The 23344-nt window shown below is 45.6% G+C and overlaps 1 protein-coding gene across 1 annotated transcript in view; it reads left to right on the top strand.

Annotated features, from left to right (window-relative positions):
- The window catches only part of LOC120842846, a 135663-nt gene that overhangs the window by 32425 nt on the left and 79894 nt on the right, over positions 1-23344 (top strand). The window contains exon 3 of the mRNA XM_040214033.1: positions 6311-6412. Coding sequence (XP_040069967.1) covers positions 6311-6412 — 102 coding nt within the window. The remainder of the gene's footprint in view (positions 1-6310; positions 6413-23344) is intronic.

Genomic DNA, 23344 nt, shown 5'->3' with positions numbered 1-23344 from the left:
TTTGTAACCTTTCATCATCAACATCGAAGCCCCAGCTGCGGGTACCGATTCACAACCTTAGACCTTAAAGCGTAGCGTTAGGCCAGAAGTTAGGTCTAACGTCAGTCATCGCATACCCGCGTCTTCAACCATGAAGCAGGCAAGCAAACCCGGGCCGAAACTGCTGGGATTATTGATCTCAATGAAAATTGCTGGATCGCGCATCCCCGCTCAGGGATGGGCAAAATACGTGCAAATATGTATCAAAATACAAATACAAAATAATTCGTCAAAAATGTATTTAATTACAAATCTAATGACATTTCCAAAAAATCATTTAAATACAAGATACAAATACAACCAAATGTATTTGGTCTCCTCCAAATACTTTTCCAAATACATTCCTCAAAATTTGCGTCAGCGACTTCAGGGCACCTTCAACGGGCTTCTGGGTATCTCATTTTAATTTTGCACCGCACACTCGGGAGTTAGTGTGCGAGGCTCTAGTAACGTGATAGAAATATAATCACAAAAAAACGTAATAAGCTTGGACATAATAGGTGAAAAAGTACAGAGTTTCAAGTAGCTTTTTTGTCGATTAAATTTTGGTATAGACCAACAAAGAACCGAGACGACCGAGACGTGCAGAACTAGCTAGAGAATTTTTTATTGTTGCAACTCGCACCAGTTACGAAAATCTCGACGACCCGCGCATTTAGAATGTTCCAGGCAAAAATATGGATGGAAATCAGGCTGGAGAACATCACAAGTTGTCACAGGCACTTATTTAGCCCTTCTGCCTGTGAACGTCGATTTCGTCACTATTCTTGCCCTAGACTAGTACCGTAATCACAAAGTCACTAAACGCTTGTGCTTGATTGAGAGACATTGCATTCGGTGCAGAACGTAGTTCTCTTCCTGCTCTGGACACGTCTTAGGATGAGCAAAATGAGTCGTGACTATAAATTTGAGAGATGTATTTTCGATTTTCGCCCACAAAATTGTATTTAATTACAATTGTATTTGAAATACCCATGTTTTAGTATTTAAATACACATATCAAATACATTACCCAATTTGTAATTGAATACAAATGCAAAATTCACAAAGTATTTTAAATACGTATTTCAAATACTTGTATTTGAAATACTGCCCATCCCTGTCCCCGCTCCACTTGTGCGGTCACCGGACGTCCTCTTGCATGTGTAAAAATCGCGTTTTCGGATTGTTGCGGAGGCTGGCGGAGGCGTGCTGAAGACAAGTTTTCTACTCGTTTGTCGTCATTGGCTGAAGAAGTGTTTGAAACCCAGTGTAACCCGGTGACTTGCCGCCGAGAACACGTAGACATTTTTACGGAGCGCAGTGCCACAGAAAAAAAGCCACGATTCGTCGAAAGCAAGTTTCGCCGGTCTCGCGGCGTGATCAAAACTTTCTTGGCACGCCGAAGGGCTGCGTCTCTGTGCATTCGCACGCTTAAATACCAGCTAAGAATCGACGCCGTGTGGATGTGTTTAGCACGTGCAATGTGCGTGGAGCCGTATGTAAAGACACAACTCTTCGAAAACAAGTTTTGCCGGTCTCGCGACGTGATCTAAACTTTCTTGGCACAGCGAAGGGCTGCGTCTTTGTGCTTTCGCACGCTTGGATACCGGCTGAGTCGACACCGTGTGGATGTGTTTTGCACGTGCAATGTGCTTGAAGCCGTATGTAAAGGCACAACTTTTCGAAACCAAGTTTCGCCGGTCTCGCGGCGTGATCAAAGCTTCCTTGGCACGCCAAAATGCCGCGTCTCTGTCACTTCACACGCTTGGGTACCGATCGAGAATCGGCTTCGCTGCGAAGTTTTGAAAGTCTGTCGCACGTAGGTGTCTTTTTACTATATATGGGCCACGGAGTTCTGGATCGTCCAGCTGCTCCTGCGAGTTGCTATCAATAAAGGGAGTAAACAATCTGTTTGTTTGGTCGTATGCACTATTAACCCTGGCTATGTTCCAAATCTACTCTAATAAGTCACATGGCAGCACAGAGCAACGTTGTAGAGCAAGGAGGGTTTTCAAAGGAAAAACTACAAGACGGTGCAAATGACTTTTTTTTTAACCGCGGCCCACACGGTCGTGTGCGTTCTGTTGACCAAACACAATTAGGCGAGCCGCGCTCATACGTAAGATGCAATAAAGATGGTTGATAAAAAGCCAGCACTCATCAGTGATGGGGAGCTGTTGCGCGCGGTATTCCGTAAACCTCCTAATGACAAAAAAAAATAAATACGAACCTTCCCCCTCTTCCGTCGCCGCTGGACTCTGGGTGAAGCTCGTTTCTGTAACGCGAGTGCCGCAAGTTACAAATACCGTTGTTGAAGTGAAATAGAACGCTGCTCCAGAGGCACATACGGCTTCACGCACATTGAACTCGCAAAACACATCCGCGCGGTGTCGATTCTTGATCGGTATCCAAGCATGCGAAGGCGTAGAGACGCAGTGCTTCGGCGTGCCATGGAAGCTTTGATCACACCACGAGACCGGCGAAACTTGTTTTCGACGAGTTGCGCCTTTTTCCTCTGGCACTGCGCTTCCGCAAATATTTCCATTTGTTCTTAACGGTCAGACTCACGGCTCACACAGGGTTTTAAAGGGCGCCTTCGGCGAATGACGACGAACGAGTAGAAGCCCTGTCTTTAGCATACATGGGTAAATTACTTTCAAAATGTAATCTAACTACAATTACAATTTCTTTGCTCAAAAAGTAGTTTAATTACAATTACAATTACTACTACGTGAAAAGTTATTGATTACAATTAAAAATGACCTTTAAAAAGTAATGTAATTACTTTAAATTTATTATTTCTGAGAGCAACCCGACTTGGGCCATATACCTTCAAACGAGTTATATGGAAAGCAACGCATTTGTTCATTCCGTGCCCCGATGTTTGAGGAGGCTTAAGGATCGCGGCATAAATGCCACGTATTGTACTTTCCTTTAATGAATTTTGTTAAATTCATGATAGGAATTCACAGTTTGGGGCAGTGAAGTACTATATTCTTATATTTTAATAAATAATAATAAATTAGTTTATATGCTGTAAAACGCCAGATCGCCAAAAGAAAAAATTGTGTTGACAGACTCTTGTTAGCCCGGCAAATAAAAATGCGACAATCAATGATATATTAATATTTTATAAACGTTATTATGAAACTAAAATCCACAAGCGCTAACACGACCACATTCACATACAAACATCATGGTATTTTAATTATTTACATTGAGTTCAAATTATAATGGCTCAGAAACATTGAAGATCCGAATCGGGGCTCCCGAACCATTGGTGACAATATTCGCAGGTGCGAGGTCAGTCTCCAGAGCCGAAGATAACGCGTCGAAGCAGCGGAACCTTTTTTGATGTCACAACGTACTGGGCAAGTGTCTTGGAAAAGCCATGGTTCCACCGACCAATGAAATGATGGTTCCAAGATGTTTCATTTTATTACATAATGAACCCTCGGGATAAAATGAGTTTAGCCTCTTCATTTTCAAAACGTTTTTTTCGATCAGAAGTCCCCCCCCCCCCCCTCCCTCTTTACTAATGATGACCGCCTGACCTTTCACCGCGACTCCCACGTTAGTATTTCCACTTTCGCAAGGCTTGTCTCGCTATATCTCGCTTCCTAATACGTTTAGTTCTCGACACAGCGTTTTTACACAGCCTGAGGTTTCGAGCTCCGGCCGCCGTTCTTCGCATTATTTTGCGAAAGCAATAACCGTAATGATATAGCTAAACAAGACAGCGTTTCCTTCGCACTCGTAACCTTCTTTCTCCTTTCTGGCCAACGTATGCATTGCACCGGGGCCAAGGACGTCAGCCTGTGCTAATTGACCTTCCAACCCAGCCCCGAAAACTACCTGCCTGGTGTAGAAAGTAAACTTTTTCGTCGATATGTTGGATTTTTAATGGGGGAACCATTTTTCGGGAAACACAAATGTCTCCATAGTAATGCGCTCAAAGTATGTTGAACAACAAAGCAGATACGCCGTAAATAAAAATAAAAAACACATAAGGGCTACCTTGTCTAGCTAAAAAACGTTTGACTCTAATATTTTATTCAATAGCAATAAAATTTAAATAGTGTGTACATTCAATGTTTTCCTACAACTTGTGTTTCTGACTAGTGTCGAGGATGCTACCACTCCCTTTCCTAAAACCTAGTGGATAGCGGGGTTTCCGTTTCAGTATATATATGCGGAGGGAAGTTCGTCTGCTTCTCGCGCAGGGGGTAGCGGTGACGTCAGAACGCCGAGCCCTGATTGGCTGATCGCGCCCCCCTATCTGAGCGTCGTCTGCTCCTTTGCAACGTCGTCTGCTCGCAACGTCGTCTGCGTCTGTCTTACCTTTCCTGCGACTTCCGCAAGGCCAGATTCACAAAACGATCTTACGCCAAAAATGTGCGTAAGACAAAACTTAAGAACAAATTCGTATTCACGAAACGAAATTTTCGTAAGTTTCGCGCAGGTTACGACAAAATCCTACGACAGCTCCGAAGCTGTCTTACGCACTTCTTACGATCAAATCAGCATGGCCGACAACGTCGCGGTCGCGACGACCCACGGACGTTTATTTTTTTACGTGCGGTTCTGACGCGTCCCGACTTCAAGCAGCAAGAAAAAAGTAAAAAGTACTTGAAACAGACCACGACGAACAAAAACGCTGGATCCACAAACACCCGGGAAAAGCTCCCACGGCCACGATCCCACCGAACGCGACCAAACGAGCTGGGCAGTTAGGCCTAGCAGGCTCTCCGCGACTCGGCGACCGTCTGCCCACGACCGGCTGGCATGCTGAGTGGAATATGCCCGCGCGACCCTTGTGAACCCTTCCCGTATAATATTTTGATTGCTGACCTCAGTTTTAGATTAAAATGTCAATTTCTTCCTCTTGTTATCTCCTTGTTTGCCGAGGCAACGGTGACTCTCGCCGATGAAAAAGCGGTGAATCTCCGACAGACGCAGCAAAGGTAAAGCAGCCATCGCTTTGACCGCTTTGACTAGCAGACGTAAAGCAGACGACGTTAACTGCGCCTACCCGCCGACGCCATTAAAGAGTGAGGGGTCTCGCCGCACACGAATGGAGGGAAAAGGTATTTGGGAGGGAACTTGCCTCGGTTCTAAGCAAAAAAACCTCCGCGCCCCGGGACACCTCGCCAGGGAGTCCTTTGACTTCCCTCCTTGATGCGCGTCTGCTAGTTGTTAGACAAAAACAACGTACCGCTCGAGTTATTTCGTCTGCCCTCTCTTAAAGGCGAGGTCGAGTTCGCTCCGAAAGTCGCAAAAAAGGTAAGACAGACGCAGACGACGTTGCGAGCAGACGACGTTGCAAAGGAGCAGACGACGCTGAGATAGGGGGTCGCGAACTGCCAATCAGAGTTCGGCGTTCTGACGTCACCGCTACTTCCTTTCTTATGCCCAGAAGACGAAAATGAGCCCACTTGCGAGGCGTATAGGCTGGTCCAAGTCACCACACTTGATCTAAAATTAACCGTAAAAATCGACGCCTGCACGCAGTAATCTAAACTTTTCGTCAAAGGTGTATTTTTCTTGTAAAATTAGAAAGCGTAGTTCTCTTTCTGTAAAAAATTAAGGCCAAGAAACTTGCCATGGTCTACGGCGGGCAGCGACGCAGACGACAGGGGTTCTGTTGCGGGGTGTGTTTGAGTGTTCGTATTGATAGATGGCGCTATCTCCTTATCGCGACGGCTCCCGACAACCGTGGTTTGTTAAAATTAACATAATCTTTTTCAAATCTACCTTCGGTTAAAAAGAAATGCGGAAAATAAAAGCAAAACATAAAGTAAAAAAAACGCATCTGCATAACGGCGGCGCTTTTGGTGCCTACGGATTTGGTCTGCGTGTGGTCTGCTTTCTTTCCTTGGTTGGCTGCACCTTCGGACGTTGCTCCCAACGCCATCTACCAAAATGAACGCCAAACACACCCCACTACTGGACCCCTGTTGTGTAAGTCGCTGCCCACCGTAGACCCTGGCACGTTTCTTGGCCCTTATTTTTTACAGAAAGAGAATTACGGTTTGTAGTTTTGCAAGAAAAAACCGACCTGTGATATACATTTTTGACCAAAATCTTGGATTGCTACGTGCAGCCGTTGATTTTTACGGTCCATTTTAGATCGAGCCTTGTGACTTGGTCCACCCTATATAAGTAAACCTAAAATAACATTGGAATATATTTGATATTCATTGTGTGCAGTATAAACAACCTAAATATTGATGTAGATTGCAGAATTATATGCAAAACCTTCATAGCGGTAAAATCTTTTGTTTTTCAGAAATATGAAGGCATGAGTATCGGAAATTGCTGGGTTTCTTGCACGGCTGGCTCCAATAAGTTCTTGATACCACACAGGGAATGTGAAAGAATACTTGGAGTTGTAAGTCGCTTTTTAAACTATCTTTTTTTTTCGTGCGCACTCCGAAACGCATTCTCGTGATTGGTTACTTTTCTAAATTAAATATTTCGAAGATGTTTTATCTCCGACATATATTTTCTACTTTCTCCTCATAGATAATAGACAGTTTTAGTGGATCGTACGCTAAAGCCTTGCGTACGCAATAAAATTGCGGGTCGTGAGGTCGCTTGCGCAGAACGCAATAGAAGGGCTAGCGTATTGCGTACGCACGCAACGCTGGGGATTTTGCGAGGCGGGCTAGCGGGCTTTGCGGGACGCTCTCGAGGGACCTCGGACCCAACGAGAGCGCCAGTTTCAAGATGGCGGTTACCTCGACTGGCGCAGCAAGGGCGACGTGGTGTTTTCGAAGTTCTGTGTTACGTAAAATTTCGTGGTGTTCAGCTCAGCAATTCTTTCTGGGACCTACCGCGGTTCAATCAGATCGTCGTGCAGCTGAAGGAGTGCACAGTGAAAATGTTCGCCGCTCGGAATATGCGTCAACGCTGCGATCTGCTCTACGCTAAGCCTATTCGCACAGTTCATCGCCGACGGACGAGCGACTCTAAAAGAAATCGCCGAAGATCTCGCTATGCACTGGACATCAGGGTCATGAATTTCATTCCGCGATAGCATTGATAAAAGGTGCCGTTTCAACGGGACGATTGACGGAGGCTCCGTGTTCGAATTTGGCTACGCACTCTTAAGCCTGGTTCAGACAGTTGCGTTTGACTGCGTTGCGGCAGCGAGAAACCAGGACATCCCTGCTACTTATATCGTGTGCTAAGATGATTCTTTGAATTGGATTGCACGTTTCATACGAAGCACAGATGTGCCGGTGACTCGCTTTCGGTTCTCGATGCAACGCAGTCAAACGCACTCAAACGCAAGTGTCTGAACCGGCCTTTACTGGTAGCCTCTGTACTCTGACGAGGCAGCTGCGGCTTGGTTTAATTTGAAATAAAATGATTGGACACGTTTTCATTTTCAATCAACCCCAAGAATCCGGGACATGCCGCCGCTCGCAACTTACGCCATCTCTCGGCAGTCACGTCAGCGCCCCAGCGTAACTCAATGGGCAAAAAAGTTTTATTTTTGTAATTCAGTTAAAACTCCACAAATTTAATTGCACTCGCGAGGCCATAGTATTGATCTAATAGCCCGCTTATTTGAAGAATTTCAGTGCCTCACGACCATTACATTTCCTTCCCGAATCAACAAACCGAATCCCATAGACTCCCATTGAAAACGAGGCCATGACATTCAGCTCCCAGGAAGAAAAGCTTGTCGCCACAGGAGCTTGAGGTCAAATGCGATCGCTTTATTAATCTTAGCTTTAATTGATTCCAGGAGAGAATTTTGAAATTTACGCTCAATTTTGAGTTATCTAGGTCTAAAGGTCTCTAATAACCGAGGGCTGGCAATAGCGTTAAAACATGGTTGGGTCAGCAGAGATCTCACGCCCAAAATATTTCGCAAATAATTACTATTTTAAAGAAGGAAATATATATTTCTGATGATTGCACCATGGTAGCAAGATCCTTCTTTTCACAGGACAAACGAATTCATTTTAGCGCCATACATGTCGATAGCAATTATAGACCAATAAGATATCCTGCGGTTCCTGTACCATGCCCAAATCCTAGTAAAGAAATCGACGACTTTACACAATTTCTGACTCACACACTTCTGGGAGCTCTAGGTGCTTCCTCTGTACTTTTCGGGTGGTGAGAGGAGGGGGGGTTCGTTGGCCGCCCACCAAGAAGAACCGCGCTCGCCCGTGATCGGCAAAAAGTTGGCTGTCATCTTGGACAATTGGACAACCTGTGAGGCTTAAATGCGATATCATTTCCCGCGTGGAGACCTGGCGGAGAGGAACGCCCCCCCCCCCCCCCCCGCCCCGCGCGTTGTGTTCCCGTTACTCCACGGACCGTGTTCTTATGACCCCACGGATCATGGTCACATGACCTTGTGGCTTCCGTTAGCCCACTCTTTCACTGTGGTTACGTGGTTAATGTGGCGCAAACGACGATGGTCACGTGACCCCCGTAAATTATCGTCACGTGACCATGTCACCAACAATGGTGCAATATTTCTCATACGGGCGCTGTGCTTTTTATTCTTTGGTAGGAGCGCGCTTTACTTGTGCTACGGCACCATTTTTTTTCAAGGCATTTCTTTGTATTCTCGTTGTGAGCACGTGCTGTCGGCATCGGGTACTACAAAAGATGTCATCACCCCGATTAGAGCGGAGATGAAGGCACCCTAGTTCGCATTTATAATCTCAAGGAAGCTTCTGGAGTGTTAAAAGGCAAAGCAGTAGGCAAAAAGTGCGAGTTAGGCTACTTGTCGCCTTTTTGCCGACAAAATTATACAGTGCTTTTTTCATAAGGTCAAGAAATTAGAAGAATATGCATGAGGAGGTAAAATTTCTACGCGGCATGTAGCTGGGCATGTCTACTATCATTCTCCGGAAAAAAAATTTTAATATTCATAAATATTATTTTCCTGCAATTTTTTATATCTCGCCCCTCCCACAAAAAAATCGCATCTGTCGCTCTGGGAACTATGCCAGATCATTTCTTCGCCCAGTCGCCCCTGGCTGAGGAAGCCACAAAAATTGATAAGGAGATTTAATTTGCATCTTTCACATATCTCGGTAGGTCTAGTATCATATTCCAGGAGGGTATTTTGATAATAGTAATAATTATTTTTTAGTTTTTTTTTTATCTGATCACATGCACAAAAAAGCGCGTCTCATCGCTGTGGAGAGTATGTCTGAAAGTTTTTTTGGCTATTCCGCCTTGCTCAGGAAGCCAAAGAAAACGCCTGAGAATATTGAATTGTCGTTTAGAATGTAGCTGGTTACGCCTAGTATCATGATCTAGGAGGGCATTTTAATATTTATAATATTTAGTTTTCTGTATGTTTCTAAATTCCCGTCCCTGGCACCGAAAGCCCCGTCTCTTCGCTCTGGAGACTAAGTCCCAACGTTTTTCTTGGCAGTTCCACCCGGCTCAGGAAGCCACAAACATCGCCTGAGAATATCGAATTTTCGTTTAGAATGTAGCTGGGTATGTCTAGTATCATATTCGAGGAGAGAATTTTATATTTATACTAATTATTTTTCTGTATTTTTCTGAATTCCCGTCCCTGGCACCGAAAACCGCGTCTTTTCGCTCTGGAGACTAAGTCCTAACGTTTTTCTTGGCAGTTCCGCCCGGCTCAGGAAGCCACAAACATCGCCTGAGAATATCGAATTTTCGTTTAGAATGTAGCTGGGTATGTCTAGTATCATATTCGAGGAGAGAATTTTATATTTATACTAATTATTTTTCTGTATTTTTCTGAATTCCCGTCCCTGGCACCGAAAACCGCGTCTTTTCGCTCTGGAGACTAAGTCCCAACGTTTTTCTTGGCAGTTCCGCCCGGCTCAGGAAGCCACAAACATCGCCTGAGAATATCGAATTTTCGTTTAGAATGTAGCTGGGTATGTCTAGTATCATATTCGAGGAGAGAATTTTATATTTATACTAATTATTTTTCTGTATTTTTCTGAATTCCCGTCCCTGGCACCGAAAACCGCGTCTTTTCGCTCTGGAGACTAAGTCCCAACGTTTTTCTTGGCAGTTCCGCCCGGCTCAGGAAGCCACAAACATCGCCTGAGAATATCGAATTTTCGTTTAGAATGTAGCTGGGTATGTCTAGTATCATATTCGAGGAGAGAATTTTATATTTATACTAATTATTTTTCTGTATTTTTCTGAATTCCCGTCCCTGGCACCGAAAACCGCGTCTTTTCGCTCTGGAGACTAAGTCCCAACGTTTTTCTTGGCAGTTCCGCCCGGCTCAGGAAGCCACAAACATCGCCTGAGAATTTCGAATTTTCGTTTAGAAAGTAGCTGGGTATGTCTAGTATCATTATCGAGGAGAGCATTTTGATATTTATACTAATTATTTTTCTGTATTTTTCTGAATTCCCGTCCCTGGCACCGAAAACCGCGTCTTTTCGCTCCGGAGATTTAAGCCCGAATGTCTCTGGGGCAGCTGCCCCTGGTTCAGGAAAGCACAAAATTGCCTGAGGAGGTCCAGTCTCCACTATGGATACATGACGCTAGTCTGGGAGAGTATTTTTATATGTCATCTAATGCTGTTTTAGTGAGCTTTTAATTATTTCGCTCATTATAGATCTGACAATCTGGCGTGAACTAACTGCATGACCTGAAGTAGTTCCATGCCAAATTATGCAATTTTCAGTATCTCTTATTACACAAGGCCCGGGAAATTCGACTGCCATAAAAAATCCCGGGCCCTCAGGCAATGATATACTTCAGGACTCTCGGGAGTTCGCACCCAGTTTTTTTTTTCTAAGGTTCCACCAAGACTCAAACATTATTATGGACATCTTATTTTATCTACCTGAGTTTTTTTGCATTCGGTGGCGGTTGTGTATCACAATGCCGAATCAATTATCTGTAGAAGGTGAGGAAGAACCCGGGTGGGGAGATGATGTTTCATGTTTTACAAAGTAAAGACTGTGTCACAGGATTGACTAATATCTCCACCAGACGACTATACATGTGCCGCCAAATGAGCTAGTCCAGACCCCATCGAAGAACCGACGGAGCGCGACATTTCTCATGTCGAGCTGCTCCCTAGGCCGTACACCCGCGCTAAGTGCGTGTACAGTCACTCGCAATATGAAGGACCTATTCGCCGATGCAATTTATGGGGCGGCGCTTATTCCACTTTGGCCAGGCGCACTTCATTTTGAGCGAGAAGAAAGATAAAAGTTTATTTCATTCTTTCACGTCAAGAAATATGGTCCAGGCATAGGCAAATCCAAAACAGCCTCAAACTGCCTGGTCGAATGGGTCCTTCATATTGCGGGAGACTGTACATCCAGCTAAAAGAACTGTAAGGAGGGAAAGTACGCGAGCGAGCTGGCTAGGAAACATCATTGAAAGAAAACCTGAGACTAGGACAAATAAAAATTGGGGGGACACTTAGGCTCCGCCTTAAGTGTATGACGCGATAACGCAAGGCCGGGTCGTCAGCGCAGGGTTGGAGGAGGGCGGAAGGGCAGGGGAGGCGGAGGAAGGAATTTAAGCGGGTGGGGGTGGGGGGAATGGAGGGCTTGGAGGGGGTGGATGAGGGGACGGGAGCTGGGGAGGCTCACGGGGTCACGCCGCCGCCGACTGCTACTAAGGCAGGGCAAGGGGTAGAGGCAACACCTCCTAGAGAAGAAGGCCAGAGCGCTCTGAGAGGTTACGTCACAATGGCGGAGGAAGGAAGTACATGGCGCAACTACGTGAGAATACGCTATCGACGTAAAAACAATGTCCCTTGACAAGCGGCGCGGTGGTGTTCGTTCATGCGCGTTTATCCGACATTAATATACGTTTTAAAGGCGCAGTCTTGTACAATTTATTATATATATATATAATATAAACGTATTATATAACGCGCTACCAAGGTTGAGAGTACCAAAATTATATTTATGAGTATTCCCGTAACCGCGGGACTACGTGCAGTTTCGCAGCACCCCACACTTTTCGAAAGGACCGGCTGCGATGCTGCTGATGCCACATGGCTCCGATTCTGGTAAATTTACGTTGTGTGTGAGCTGCTGACTGTCTGAAAAGGAACGCTGAGACATCTCAGAAGGGAAGCAAACCGAAAAGAAATCCAGTCGTTGTCGCAGGGAGCGCACACCAGCAAGAGATGGGTCGACAACGTTAAGCCTTTCGTCGCCGCTGCTCTCGTGTGTGGTACTTTTGAGACTTGTTTCCCGTCGTATTTCTGTCATCACCGTAATCTCGGGTAGTTTTTTTTTTTTTTTTTTTTTTTGTGTTCGCTTGATACTACGGCTTTTACGTGCATTCGTGAAACAAGTCCTGCTACGGTTTGAGTGACGTGTGACAACTAGCCAACGAAGGCTCTGGTCGACTAATCGATAGACCTCTCTCTCGACAAAGAGAGGCTTCTTGGAGTTCGTGTTCAAATGTGTTCGTCACGGATATTGTGGGACGTATGGATACGATCGACAGGTGAAAAACAACTTGTTTGCAGGCTTTCTTGTTCATGTAGGACGCAAGTAAGATGCTGCAATCGTTTTTTTTTTTAATCGCATGATAAATTGCAATTTTGTTTCTTGTCATTATTCGTATGCAGTTGCGTCGACATTTGTAAATATGCACGCTAATCTAGTTTTCACTGGAAGATGAAAATCAAGTTTGTGTGATTATTGAAAGTGAGTTGTTTGTGGTTCTGTGTTTATTTATACTAAAGTTATTTTATTGCCTTTTCCGCGTTTATACTAGAATCTTAACTTATTAAGGTGATAGTATTATTATATACAAAATAAGTTATGTTTTGTTCTAAGGCAGCTCGAGCCCATAGGGAGAAGTAAATTAGTAGACTAAGTAGTAAGTTTAGTACCCCTGCCACAGGGAAACGTTAATATATTTTTATTCAGTGATATAGGATTTAATCAGCTCGCGGTCTTGAGTGATTATACGAGCGCCGCAAGCGGATTTGTCGACCCTATAATGTCATTTGATCGAAATTACATTAATTTTGCCATGTGGCCGGGGTATGATGCAAGAATTCAGTGACTGCACGCGATAACGTCGCTTACAAGATCGTGAGAAACGCTTGTCTTGCCTTGTCCGCGTTGACTATGTCTACCTGATTTTTAACTGTTCTGTTTTGCTGTTTCAAAATCACTGCGTGTCTCGCCATTTTGTCAAAGTATTTCTGTATAAAATATGCATTCCTACAACAATAATTGCATGACTCAATGTTTTCGACTTAAAACAATCGCATTTTTCGATAGACGTCTTGTACGCACATCTCGTGCCATTTCGTACCGATTATTTAGCGGTGTAATAATTTGCCCGTGTAATAAAATGTTTTCTAGACCCGTTGCTATGTGCATCTTTCATTTTAGCTAATATGACACGGGTATGTGACTAAAAACGCGTTACGACGGTCGATCTACGCGCGTTGCATTCGCTTCGACGCGCGCCCCCGATGGCCTTCCTTTGCGACGTCACGAGAAGAGCGCTACGGCCTTGTCTTCTAGGAGGTGTTGGTAGAGGGCAGGGGAAAGGAGTGGGGGTCAGGTAGGAGTAGTGAAGGAGGGTATGGGAGGTGTGGGGGGTAAGGAGAGGGGATCCCATTCAACACCCGGGTCACGTGACCCGAGTGTTCAGGGAAAGGGAGGGGCCCGCCCACGAGGTCACGCCGGACGCCGTGACCCGTGTAACTCGACACGGGTCACGTGGCCTACGAAGTCACGCCGGACGCCGACTACTACTACGCCGGCTTTTCCGCTGAACGGGAGCCTTACGCTATCGCATGAGATAACTCCCAGTGTCAGGTTTTCTTACAAGAACTTGCCTAGACCGATGATACTTCAGTCATTTTACCGCCCAAGCATTAGTATGCTGTGTTTTTTTTTTTCGAAGTGCACTCGCGTGGGCTTTTCTCCTGGCTTATGCGCTTCTCGTGTATGCCTTTTCTTTTTTGCTGGTAACGTACGGAACAAAACAAGTTTCCATCGATCTGTGATAATCTATAATGAAGGGTGTAAACTTTTCCGACTCTTCTGAAAGAGACGAAAACTGCCGAGTCACTGGGCTGTGGACGCGAATGCGACGTACACACGTCGTCGATATAAATGTGAACGCCGGACCGCCGACTGCTCCGTACTATCAGCGTCATGATGCTGCAGCCCGTGGCGGCTTGCGCACCTTATCGCGCGCTACGCCGAGATTCAGTGTGTGAATCAGCTCAGCTCTGCTGCTGCTCCCTGAAGAAAGTGCGAGAATTGGGTAGGAGCCTTTCGGACGTTATCAGGGGGCACTGTGGTGACTTGATAGAGTAACTATTTGTTTTTTTCTTGAACGCGGTCGCATTTCTTTCGGCTCATTCGGCCACGCTCATTTTTGAAAAGTCGAAGTGGCTTCTGTCATGATACGCTCGAAATATTTTATTTTGTAAAAATATTTATCGCTATTAGCGTTCACTGAATAATAAAGAAAGAATCTGAGTTTTGATGAACTATACCGAGCAACGTCAGCGCTTTTCCACGGGCAAAACGCAAACTATTTGCCCTCAATGACGTGTGCACAGCGCCCACAAAAAGTCGCAAAATAGAAATCCACTTTCACGCTCTGTGCAGAGCGGAGCAGTAAAAGCGAAGACAGTGTTCGATCCAAGCGCTTAATTTCGGTGAGGCGCCAATCGCCGATAAGGCTCGATAGCCGCCACGCCCGCCGCGTCATGACGCGGATAGTACGGAGCGGTCGACGGACCGGCCTCTACCTTCATATTAACGGCGGGTGTACGATATTTCGCAGAGGGTTATTTCTCATACGAAAGAGTTCCACAGCCCAGCAAACAAAGATGGTATCTCGCAGAAGGCTCTAATATGAATGGCCCTATATACATTGGGGCCAATGTGCATGGTGTAGACCTTCGATCTTCTGTTAGTTGCCATCTTTATTTGGCTGTGGAGTGCATTTTGATCATGCGCAGTAGCTCTTCTCCGCGAAATATCGTACTCCGCACCTGCGTTTACAGTCCAGTCGCTCGGAATTTTTCGAACCAGAGATAAGCGTTTGGAAGGTGTATAACACGAAACAACCCAGGCAGCACAAAACGTCGTGGAAACGTCGAGAAAAAGTCCCGGACGTCCGTGACCTCCCGCATGACTTCGATCACGTTTTTTCGATGTTTAGGTGACGTCCTTATATAACGTTCCATTAGAGTCCAATCAGTGACGTCGTGACGACGTTGTATTTCAACTCAAACGTCGTCAACGTTCCCACGACTTCGATGCACTACGTTCTCACAACGTCCAACGCTCACGTTTCTTTGACGTTGAACTGAAGTTCATAAATGACGTCCCATTATCGTCCTGTCCGTGACGTGCTGACGACGTCACGTTTTAACTTTAACGTCGTCATCGTCGCCACGACGTCAAGACAAGACGTTTTAGCAACGTCGAACACTCACGTGTCTTCAAAGTTAAAATAAATTCCCAGGGTGACGTTACATTATTGCCCCGTCAGTGACGTTTCAGCGACGTCGCGTTCACACCTAAATGTCGCAAACGTCATACAAGACGTGCTGGCAACGTCACGTTTTGTTCGACGTTTTTAGATTTTCCAGCTCAATCTCCAGCCGCAGAATCACTGTGGTCAAGGTGACAGTGCTCAAGAGCCGCAAACAAAACTTAATTTTTGAGAGGTTGAGATGTTTAATTATTTATACATTAATTTGCGTATTTCAAAATGCTATTATTTGCACATCGATGACGCTAATGAGGCTATTTACAAAACTCAATGTACACGGAAGGAAAAACATAGTATGAAAGCATGTTGGGAATATCATTCCTTTTAGATGGGCTTGTTATAATTTTGGTTTGTTTAAAATATTGTTACGGGTTTAATTTGCGAAGCCCATGGCGTCTAGAACGAATCGAATTGTACCATTCTTGCATTCTGCACGCGCGTTGTCGTCTTCCATGGGTCCTGGGCCCTGGCACGCGCCTCAGGGGCGCCGCTACACTATCCCCTCTCCAGGTGATTTCAGGCCTGCATCCTTTCCTAGGAGCATCCATACTGCTCCGCGTCCACCCGAGATTGTTTTAAGGTTCGTCAATTTCTCTTCGTATTTTGTAACCCATGCTCACCTGCGCACAACCGAAAAATTCGCATCAACATCACAGTTCATCCATAAAACCAACTTCCAGCGCCTTAGCGCTTTCGGTAGACCGGGGCGCAAAGTCTTGTCAAGTGACTGTCGGTACAGATCTGGCTTTCGTTGCCACTGGTGACGTACCCAAACGAAAATCGCATGCCAGCATAGACTATATCAGAGCACAACTTCACTGCACACTTGCGCATTTTCGGAGTTGACTCAAAAAAAAAATTATAATAATAAAATGCCCGGCAATGACGAAATCCGGTAGATACTGTCAACGGTTTGTGGAAATTGACATTCATGATGCCAACCCCTGAATGACCCAGATGACGGTCCAAAAATCGTTCAAGCCCAGTCCGCACTTACGCGCCGAAAAAAAAGAAAGAAAAAAGGAAAAAGAAAAAAACACCAGCCGGCACGGCGCGAAAGAGAGGTAGATGCCAGTGGCATCTCCATAGAGCCCCATGCGATGCGTCGGGAAACTCGGCAAGAAGAGGGCGAGAGGGAAAAGTGGAGGAAGATAGCGACGACGAACAATTGACAAGCCTAAGTTCCGGGTGGACGTATTTTCTCAGTCGTTCCCAAAATATTTCACTGAATCGGTCCAGCTTTTTCCGAAAGCCAGTCACTAGCACCGGCCGTCACGTCTACGGGTCTACGAGGCAGGCTGCTATGTCTCCGTGATTTTTTTTTATTTCGAGTCTGCATACAGTCTAAGTGCTGCGATTGGAGGAGTCGTTCAAGTCGCCCCTATGAAGAAGTCGGTGATCGCCAAAAACGCCGTCGTGTTCAGTCACGGCTCGAGGACCTTTTTCAAGGCCATAACACTTCACACGTTGAATCTTATTACTGCTCGGATCAAGGTGCTTGTGAGGATATGAATGACGCCCCCAGAAAACAAGTGGGAGTGAAGATAATGGAGCGTCAAGTCCAGTCTCCTATCAAGACCCTTCAGACGCCTCCGACGATCCCAATCAAGAACGCCCAGCGAACGGGATCCCCCTTCTGAAACCATTCCCGTGCACGCGGCGAGAGTACCAGCTACGCGCAATGGGGTGGCTAAAGCACGCGCGTCAGCGCATTAATCAGAAGCAGAACGAGGTAAGCGGCGGAACATTCCGCGCCGCGTGACATCGTCTCTTGTTCATTTATTTACGTGAATTTGTTTGTTCTTTTATATCTGAGGCTGGCACATCCAGGGACTTTTTTGGAGGCGCTCCGTATTGTATCTCGTGTCTGAAATTGCTCAAATAAACAGTTCGTGTTTTAGTTACTTCCTTCGTACTTGCATGATAGCAACTTGCCTTCGCAATAATACAAATAAAAAACTTTTTTTTTGTAGGGGGGGGGGGGGGGGTTGACGCAACGTTTTTCCACGACGGCTAGGGAACGTAATTTGGAAAGGTTTCTCGACGTTCTGTGAACGTCGTTGGTAGTCCGGATGTCGTAAACACACGTGTCATAAACGTCGAGGGAGGACGCAACGGCCCACTGAGACGTGCATGTGACGTGCAACAAACGTCATTTGGAACGTCCCCTCGACCTTCTGTGCACATTTTCTCGCGGACATTTAAAGGTTTCATCGACGTCGAAGGAAGGTAACGTCCGGACCTTCGACGTTTTACGACGTCACGTTACAGACGTCTTCGACGTTCTTTCGACGTTTTCTTCTCGTTTATGTGCTGCTTGGGAAGTAGCTGGTTCGAGGAACAATGAAGATGTAGACGATAGGATCTTTCCTTCTACGGACCTTTTGTTCCTTGTTGCAGATCTAATATACCGAGGTATGATGGCACAGCAGCTGTTAGCTGAGTAAGAAAGAGAGAGAGATGTTTATTTTCCCCTTTTTTTTTTAGAAAATTGACTTAGTTGCTTGCCCGCTCAGTGCGCACACTGTCTATAGGGAAGGGGTCGGGAGAAAACGATGGAAAATATAGAAAGGTTGGGAGGTTTATAGATTAGGTCGGGAGGGATGTCTCAACCGTCGTCCACCCGTGGAGTCGCGTTCGATTTGTGTTCACCCCTAAGTTGGCAGTGCGGTGGAAGCTGTGTGCTTGTTGGACTAGTCAACTGTCGGCCTTGCACCACGTGACCACCCTGATCTCCACATACCACGTGCCGAGAGCGAGTTCAGGCGATAAGAGGCAGGCCACTGATTGGTCTGGCAAAACGCAGCTTCCACCGCAGTGTCAGCTTAGGGGCGAACGGAATATAGTACGATCCAAGGTTCAGAACGCACGACCCCTCGAAGTTAGTAGATATGGAGCAACCTTAGAGCGAATAATAAGTATTTTGCAACTGGGGTGGGCAGCAGTTGTGCTACAGAGTTAATGGAGAGCTTTAGCAGTTCGCTTTTTAGCCCTGATAACGGTACGATGCATGCCCAAGGCCGCCAGAGCGGAGAGGAGGCATCGTTATCGGGGATAAAAACAATCTGCTAAAACTCTCTAATATCGGCACAAGGCTTCCATTGAACGGATGGCTTTTTAGCGGGAAGCGCTTAGTGCCGCTTCCCGCTAAACTTCACGGTTTTTGGTGAGACAGCTAGTGTACAATACAACTCCTTCGGTCTCGGGTATTATATTTTGTTCCTTGCTCCTTCTTCGTATTTGCCCCGTGAGTGCGCGCTGTAGGCATCGGGTCCCACAAAAATGAACTTTGATGCTTTGAAACGTGTTCGCCCCATAGCTCGGTCTGTATATAGCATCGGGCTACGGATCATTAGTTCCCAAGTTCAAGCCCACCCGATCGCTTCTGCTGTTTTCTTTTTTTTATATAACATTGTAACAAATGTAGCAATAAAACATAAAAGCTTAACCTGACGGTTTTTCATAGAAACTGGCGTACAAACATATTTTGTGTTAATAAACTGGGTTAAGGACAGAGACAGCATGCAACAATTACTAGGGCTCGGCGGGGGAGCAGGAAGAGCATGCGCCGGTTTCCGTGATGAATTTGTGAAGCCTCTGAACCCCTTCTTGCATCTGTGTGTTGAATAAAGCAAATGCTTCTTTCAAATCTCCCAGACACGTGACTTTTGTGAGTCCTTGAGGTGGAGTCGCACTTCTTATCATTATGCTGTTTCACGCACTACCGTTGCAAAGATAGTGTTAATACAGACTGCATGATTTGGGGCACCTTTCGTTAGCTTGTTGGAAACAGCGTCTTCGAGCAAAGGGAACAAAACCCAGCCGAAAGTAACGCCTGAGCGTAAGGGGAAGGCATACGTCGCGTCTCTTGCGGTAGCACAGTTGTTTCACACCAGCATATTGCGTCTGTTGGTTTTCTCCGAAGCATGTGAGCGTAATCCTTGTCCTGGCCTCCTACACTTTCACTTATGATATGAGCGCGATCGTGCCCCCTGCCCGCTGCTACAAGGCGAGATTTCAATCTCGCAATCCCGCATGCAATTTTAGCTAAGTGCAATAAGCAAAAATAGCTGAGTATTTTTTATGTCGGAAGCACAATCGGAGGCACGCAGTATCCAAACCGAGTGACCGAGCGTCTACGCTTTCTCCAGTACTCTTTATTTTTTCGGACTCCTGCATGACGTATACACCTTCCTTACCGAATGTTTGCAAGAAAAGCTCGGGTCCAGTACATTTTATGTTAAAGTATTTAGGATTCAAGTGGACATAAGCATAAAATGATCTGAAGGCGCGCAGGTGCTGTTCTCGGGAACCACCCTGTCTGGGACCGCCGTGTCACCGTGTTGTCCTCCTTTTCTGGTCTTCCTGGTTCTACCAAGTCTGCCCAACATCTTGCCTGCTTTGTTTTCATAAATAAAGGATCGAATGGTCGCATCGCAGAGCCTATGAATTCAAGGTTTCAATCCCCACCCCTGTCCGTTTCGATGTAGATGGACATTGTACCGGGGCGCGTCCGTCTATTACCACTGCGTGGTGCACGTTAAAAACCCCAGGCTAGCGGTCATATTCCACTTGGCAAATTTCTCATTTACAGCGTTCACAACATCGCCACACAACAACAAACTGAAATCATGCTCGCTAAACGCTCGACAAACATTTGTTTGTTTCTCTCTCATAGAATCGTGGTGCTTTTAGAATCTCTCGGAAAAGCACGTTGTTTATGGCGTTTGATAGACACAAGAGTCCGTTCGAGCTTGCTTCACTTTGAGAAAGCAGAGTGCTGAACCAAAAGGAAAATATTAAGTAAAATATAAACTTCAAAATACTATCTAAAGTGCACACAAGACAGCCCACCATATCAAGGTGGATGGAAAACAGGAGACCCTGTAGAAATGTTTAATCATAGAACATCGCCCGCTGTCGCCGATTGCGTTTCTTTTAAACACATACTTCAAAAGAGCCCTGTTTAGCAAATATGTGGCCTCGCAGCTTTCCAAAAGATTAAACCAGGCAACTACATTCGTCGTGAGCGTTTCCGCATGAGCTAGATCTGCACAGTAAAAATTTTAACACCCATAATTGTGTAAACAGGGTGTAAGAATGGTGTGAGTTAGAAAACACACCCATCTTACACCATTTTTACACGATTTTCAATTATTGATGGGTGTAACAAGCGTGTACGGACGATTCACACCCATCCTACACCGTTCACACACCCTACAGGTACATATCGTTCGTAAATTGTGTTAAAAGAGTGTTCGTCTTTCTCTTTACACCCATATCTACAGGGTGTGAGAGGGGTGTGTCGGTGAAATGTCGGATTAACCCAAGGCATCAGTTAATCGAACTTTGTCACGACAAACAATGGCGATAAAGGCATCTCGACTGATCGTCACAATCAGGTATAGTTTGAAAGTCCTTATGAACTGCACGGGGTGGTCCGACCGATTCAATTTCGGTACGTTGATGCGACCAAACGTGGAAATGTCAATTCGTGTGTAGGACGATACAGCCAAATAGAAAAGCGCCACCACGCGCGAAAGCCGGATGTAGAGGTTGGAAAGTGCACGTGATCGAGCCGCGATCGCGTATACTTCAAAAGGGGCGTACAAGTAGTCCTAGGGATGCTCGTGAAAATTTGAAATTAACGAAAATAAAAAAAAACACTCGAAGTCTAAATGTGCTAGGAAGACTTAAGTAGCAGGAGTAAAACACGAAATCTGCATCTTGAGGGTGGTGTAGTGGGTTGAACGCTTGAGCCGTTATAGAGGGGTTGTCAGTTCAACTCCACCTGACGGAAGTTTTTTTTTTTTTATTAGTCCGTTTTTGTATGATAAGAACATGAAGCCCACTCGCTAATGCGTCGTATGCTGTCACTGACGCTCGCAACCGCGCATTTAATCGGCCGCTTTCTCTACTCGCGTACTTGTCCAAACACCCTTATTTGAGGGTGTGAGACATTACACCCTTTTTCTAGGGTGTTTTTTCACACGAATAAGGGTGCTCCCTATAGGACAGGCCATTTACACAAATAAGGGTATAAAAATTTTATGTGTGTGCCGTTTGAGAGGTGGTGATACTGGTTCACGCTGTACCTGAGAAATTCAGCCTGTGCAACTCAAACACGTGACGGTACGATGCTCATCCTGATTGGTGGGGACGAACCCAGGATTTCCGGGTTTTTGTAGCCTGATCTTTCTGCTCTCCACATGCCCCGAGCTACCAGGCGCTAGCGCACTCGGTTAGGGACTCTCAGAAAACCAGGACTCAAACAGGAAATGTTGCGGGTCCCTCGCCTTCGCTGAAGGTATAAAATATATGGGCGAACTAGCATATAATTATTTATTTATTTGCACCATATAGTATCTCTCTTTTTCTCCCTTGCACAATATTACCAACTGCAGAGCTTACAGATGTTTCTCTGACTATCAGACAACTTAGTCAAATTTCGACACGGGCTTAAAATCATATGGGTTACCACAATTTCAAGGCTGCTTGCAGAGTTTTTGCTGAACCTGGAAACACGACTTGCAAAAACTTGCATATTATACAGTTTGTTACAATATATGGTCAGCAGGGGAAGCTCCAACTCCGGCTCGAGCTCTCTAAGTTTGGTAACGCTTCAACTTACGAAGAATGAAAAGCGCGAGGTGGAGTCGGAGCTTCTCCTGCTGACCTTCTCGGTGTGGTCCAACCATTCGTAGGTACCGTCTCTATCTGTACCACATCGCGCTCGGCGTGAGTTGATATTACAAGGGCGCCAGGGTGGTTCGTGCCCCAGTAGACTTCTGGTAAAGCGCTTATTTGTCCATCTCTAATGCAAAGCGTGCTTTGTGTTCCGAGTTATACCTTTATATGAACGTGCATACAAGGGTCGTTTGATGAGTTCGGTAAAAAAAGCTGGCTAAACGCTTTGTTAGAAGAAAAAATTGATGTCGTTTCTCAACATAGTCCCCATTGAGGACTATCCACCTGGTCCAGCGAGTTTCTAAATTTTCTTTCTCTCAGAAAAAGAGGTTTTCTTAAAGGGAAGATGGGGCACTTCTACATTTGAGAAAAAACGCTTGAATTGCGTTCGTTTGGCCTTTAGATTAACAGATATCAAAATTGTATTTCAATGCGACCCGCCGGAGAGCCATACGAGCAATTTCAAAATAGGACTGAAGCCCCGCCTCCCTAGCCTTGGGCAGCCAAAAGAGCCGTCGATGACGTCACGGACAGCGACTGTCTTTCGCGTTTTTCTCGCATTTAACAATACTTACGCAGCAAATGGTTTGGGTATTCGGGTTCATGGGTTAAAAATACACTAGAATTCACTTCTAACTCATTTTTTCCAAGAAGCTCCGTAGCTTCCCTTTAAAGGCTAGAAAATATGAACTGACAGGAGTAATGACATTCTCATTTGATGAGAACTTTTTCCGACAAAGTCAGATTTTTCAAGTTCGGGAACACTGATAAAACACACGACGCCATATCAGAAGAATGGGGTGGATGAAGACTCAACTCGAAGCCCAATTTTTCCAATTTTTCCATTGTCACGGTCAATTCGTGGGAGAGCGCGTTGTCTTGGTGAATGAACTGTCTGGTACCAACACCTCCTAGATCACAAGGCCGTAGTGCTGATAATTTTTCGTCACAGAAGAAGGCCGATCGCGGGCGGTGATTGGATACGAGCGCTGTGTCCGTCTCTCAGATTAGACACGAGACGCTGACGCAGCCCTCGCGTCCAATCACGGCCCGCGATCGGCCTTCTTCTGTGGCGAAAAATTATCAGCATTACGGCCTTGTTATCTAGGAGGTGGTGCTGGTACCCATCGCGCACATAGCTTTTTAT

Source organism: Ixodes scapularis, unplaced genomic scaffold (genome assembly GCF_016920785.2).
Source record: "Ixodes scapularis isolate PalLabHiFi unplaced genomic scaffold, ASM1692078v2 ptg000834l_1___fragment_1__unscaffolded, whole genome shotgun sequence".
Lineage (NCBI taxonomy): Eukaryota > Metazoa > Arthropoda > Arachnida > Ixodida > Ixodidae > Ixodes > Ixodes scapularis.
This window is presented reverse-complemented; position numbering and strand designations above follow the sequence as displayed.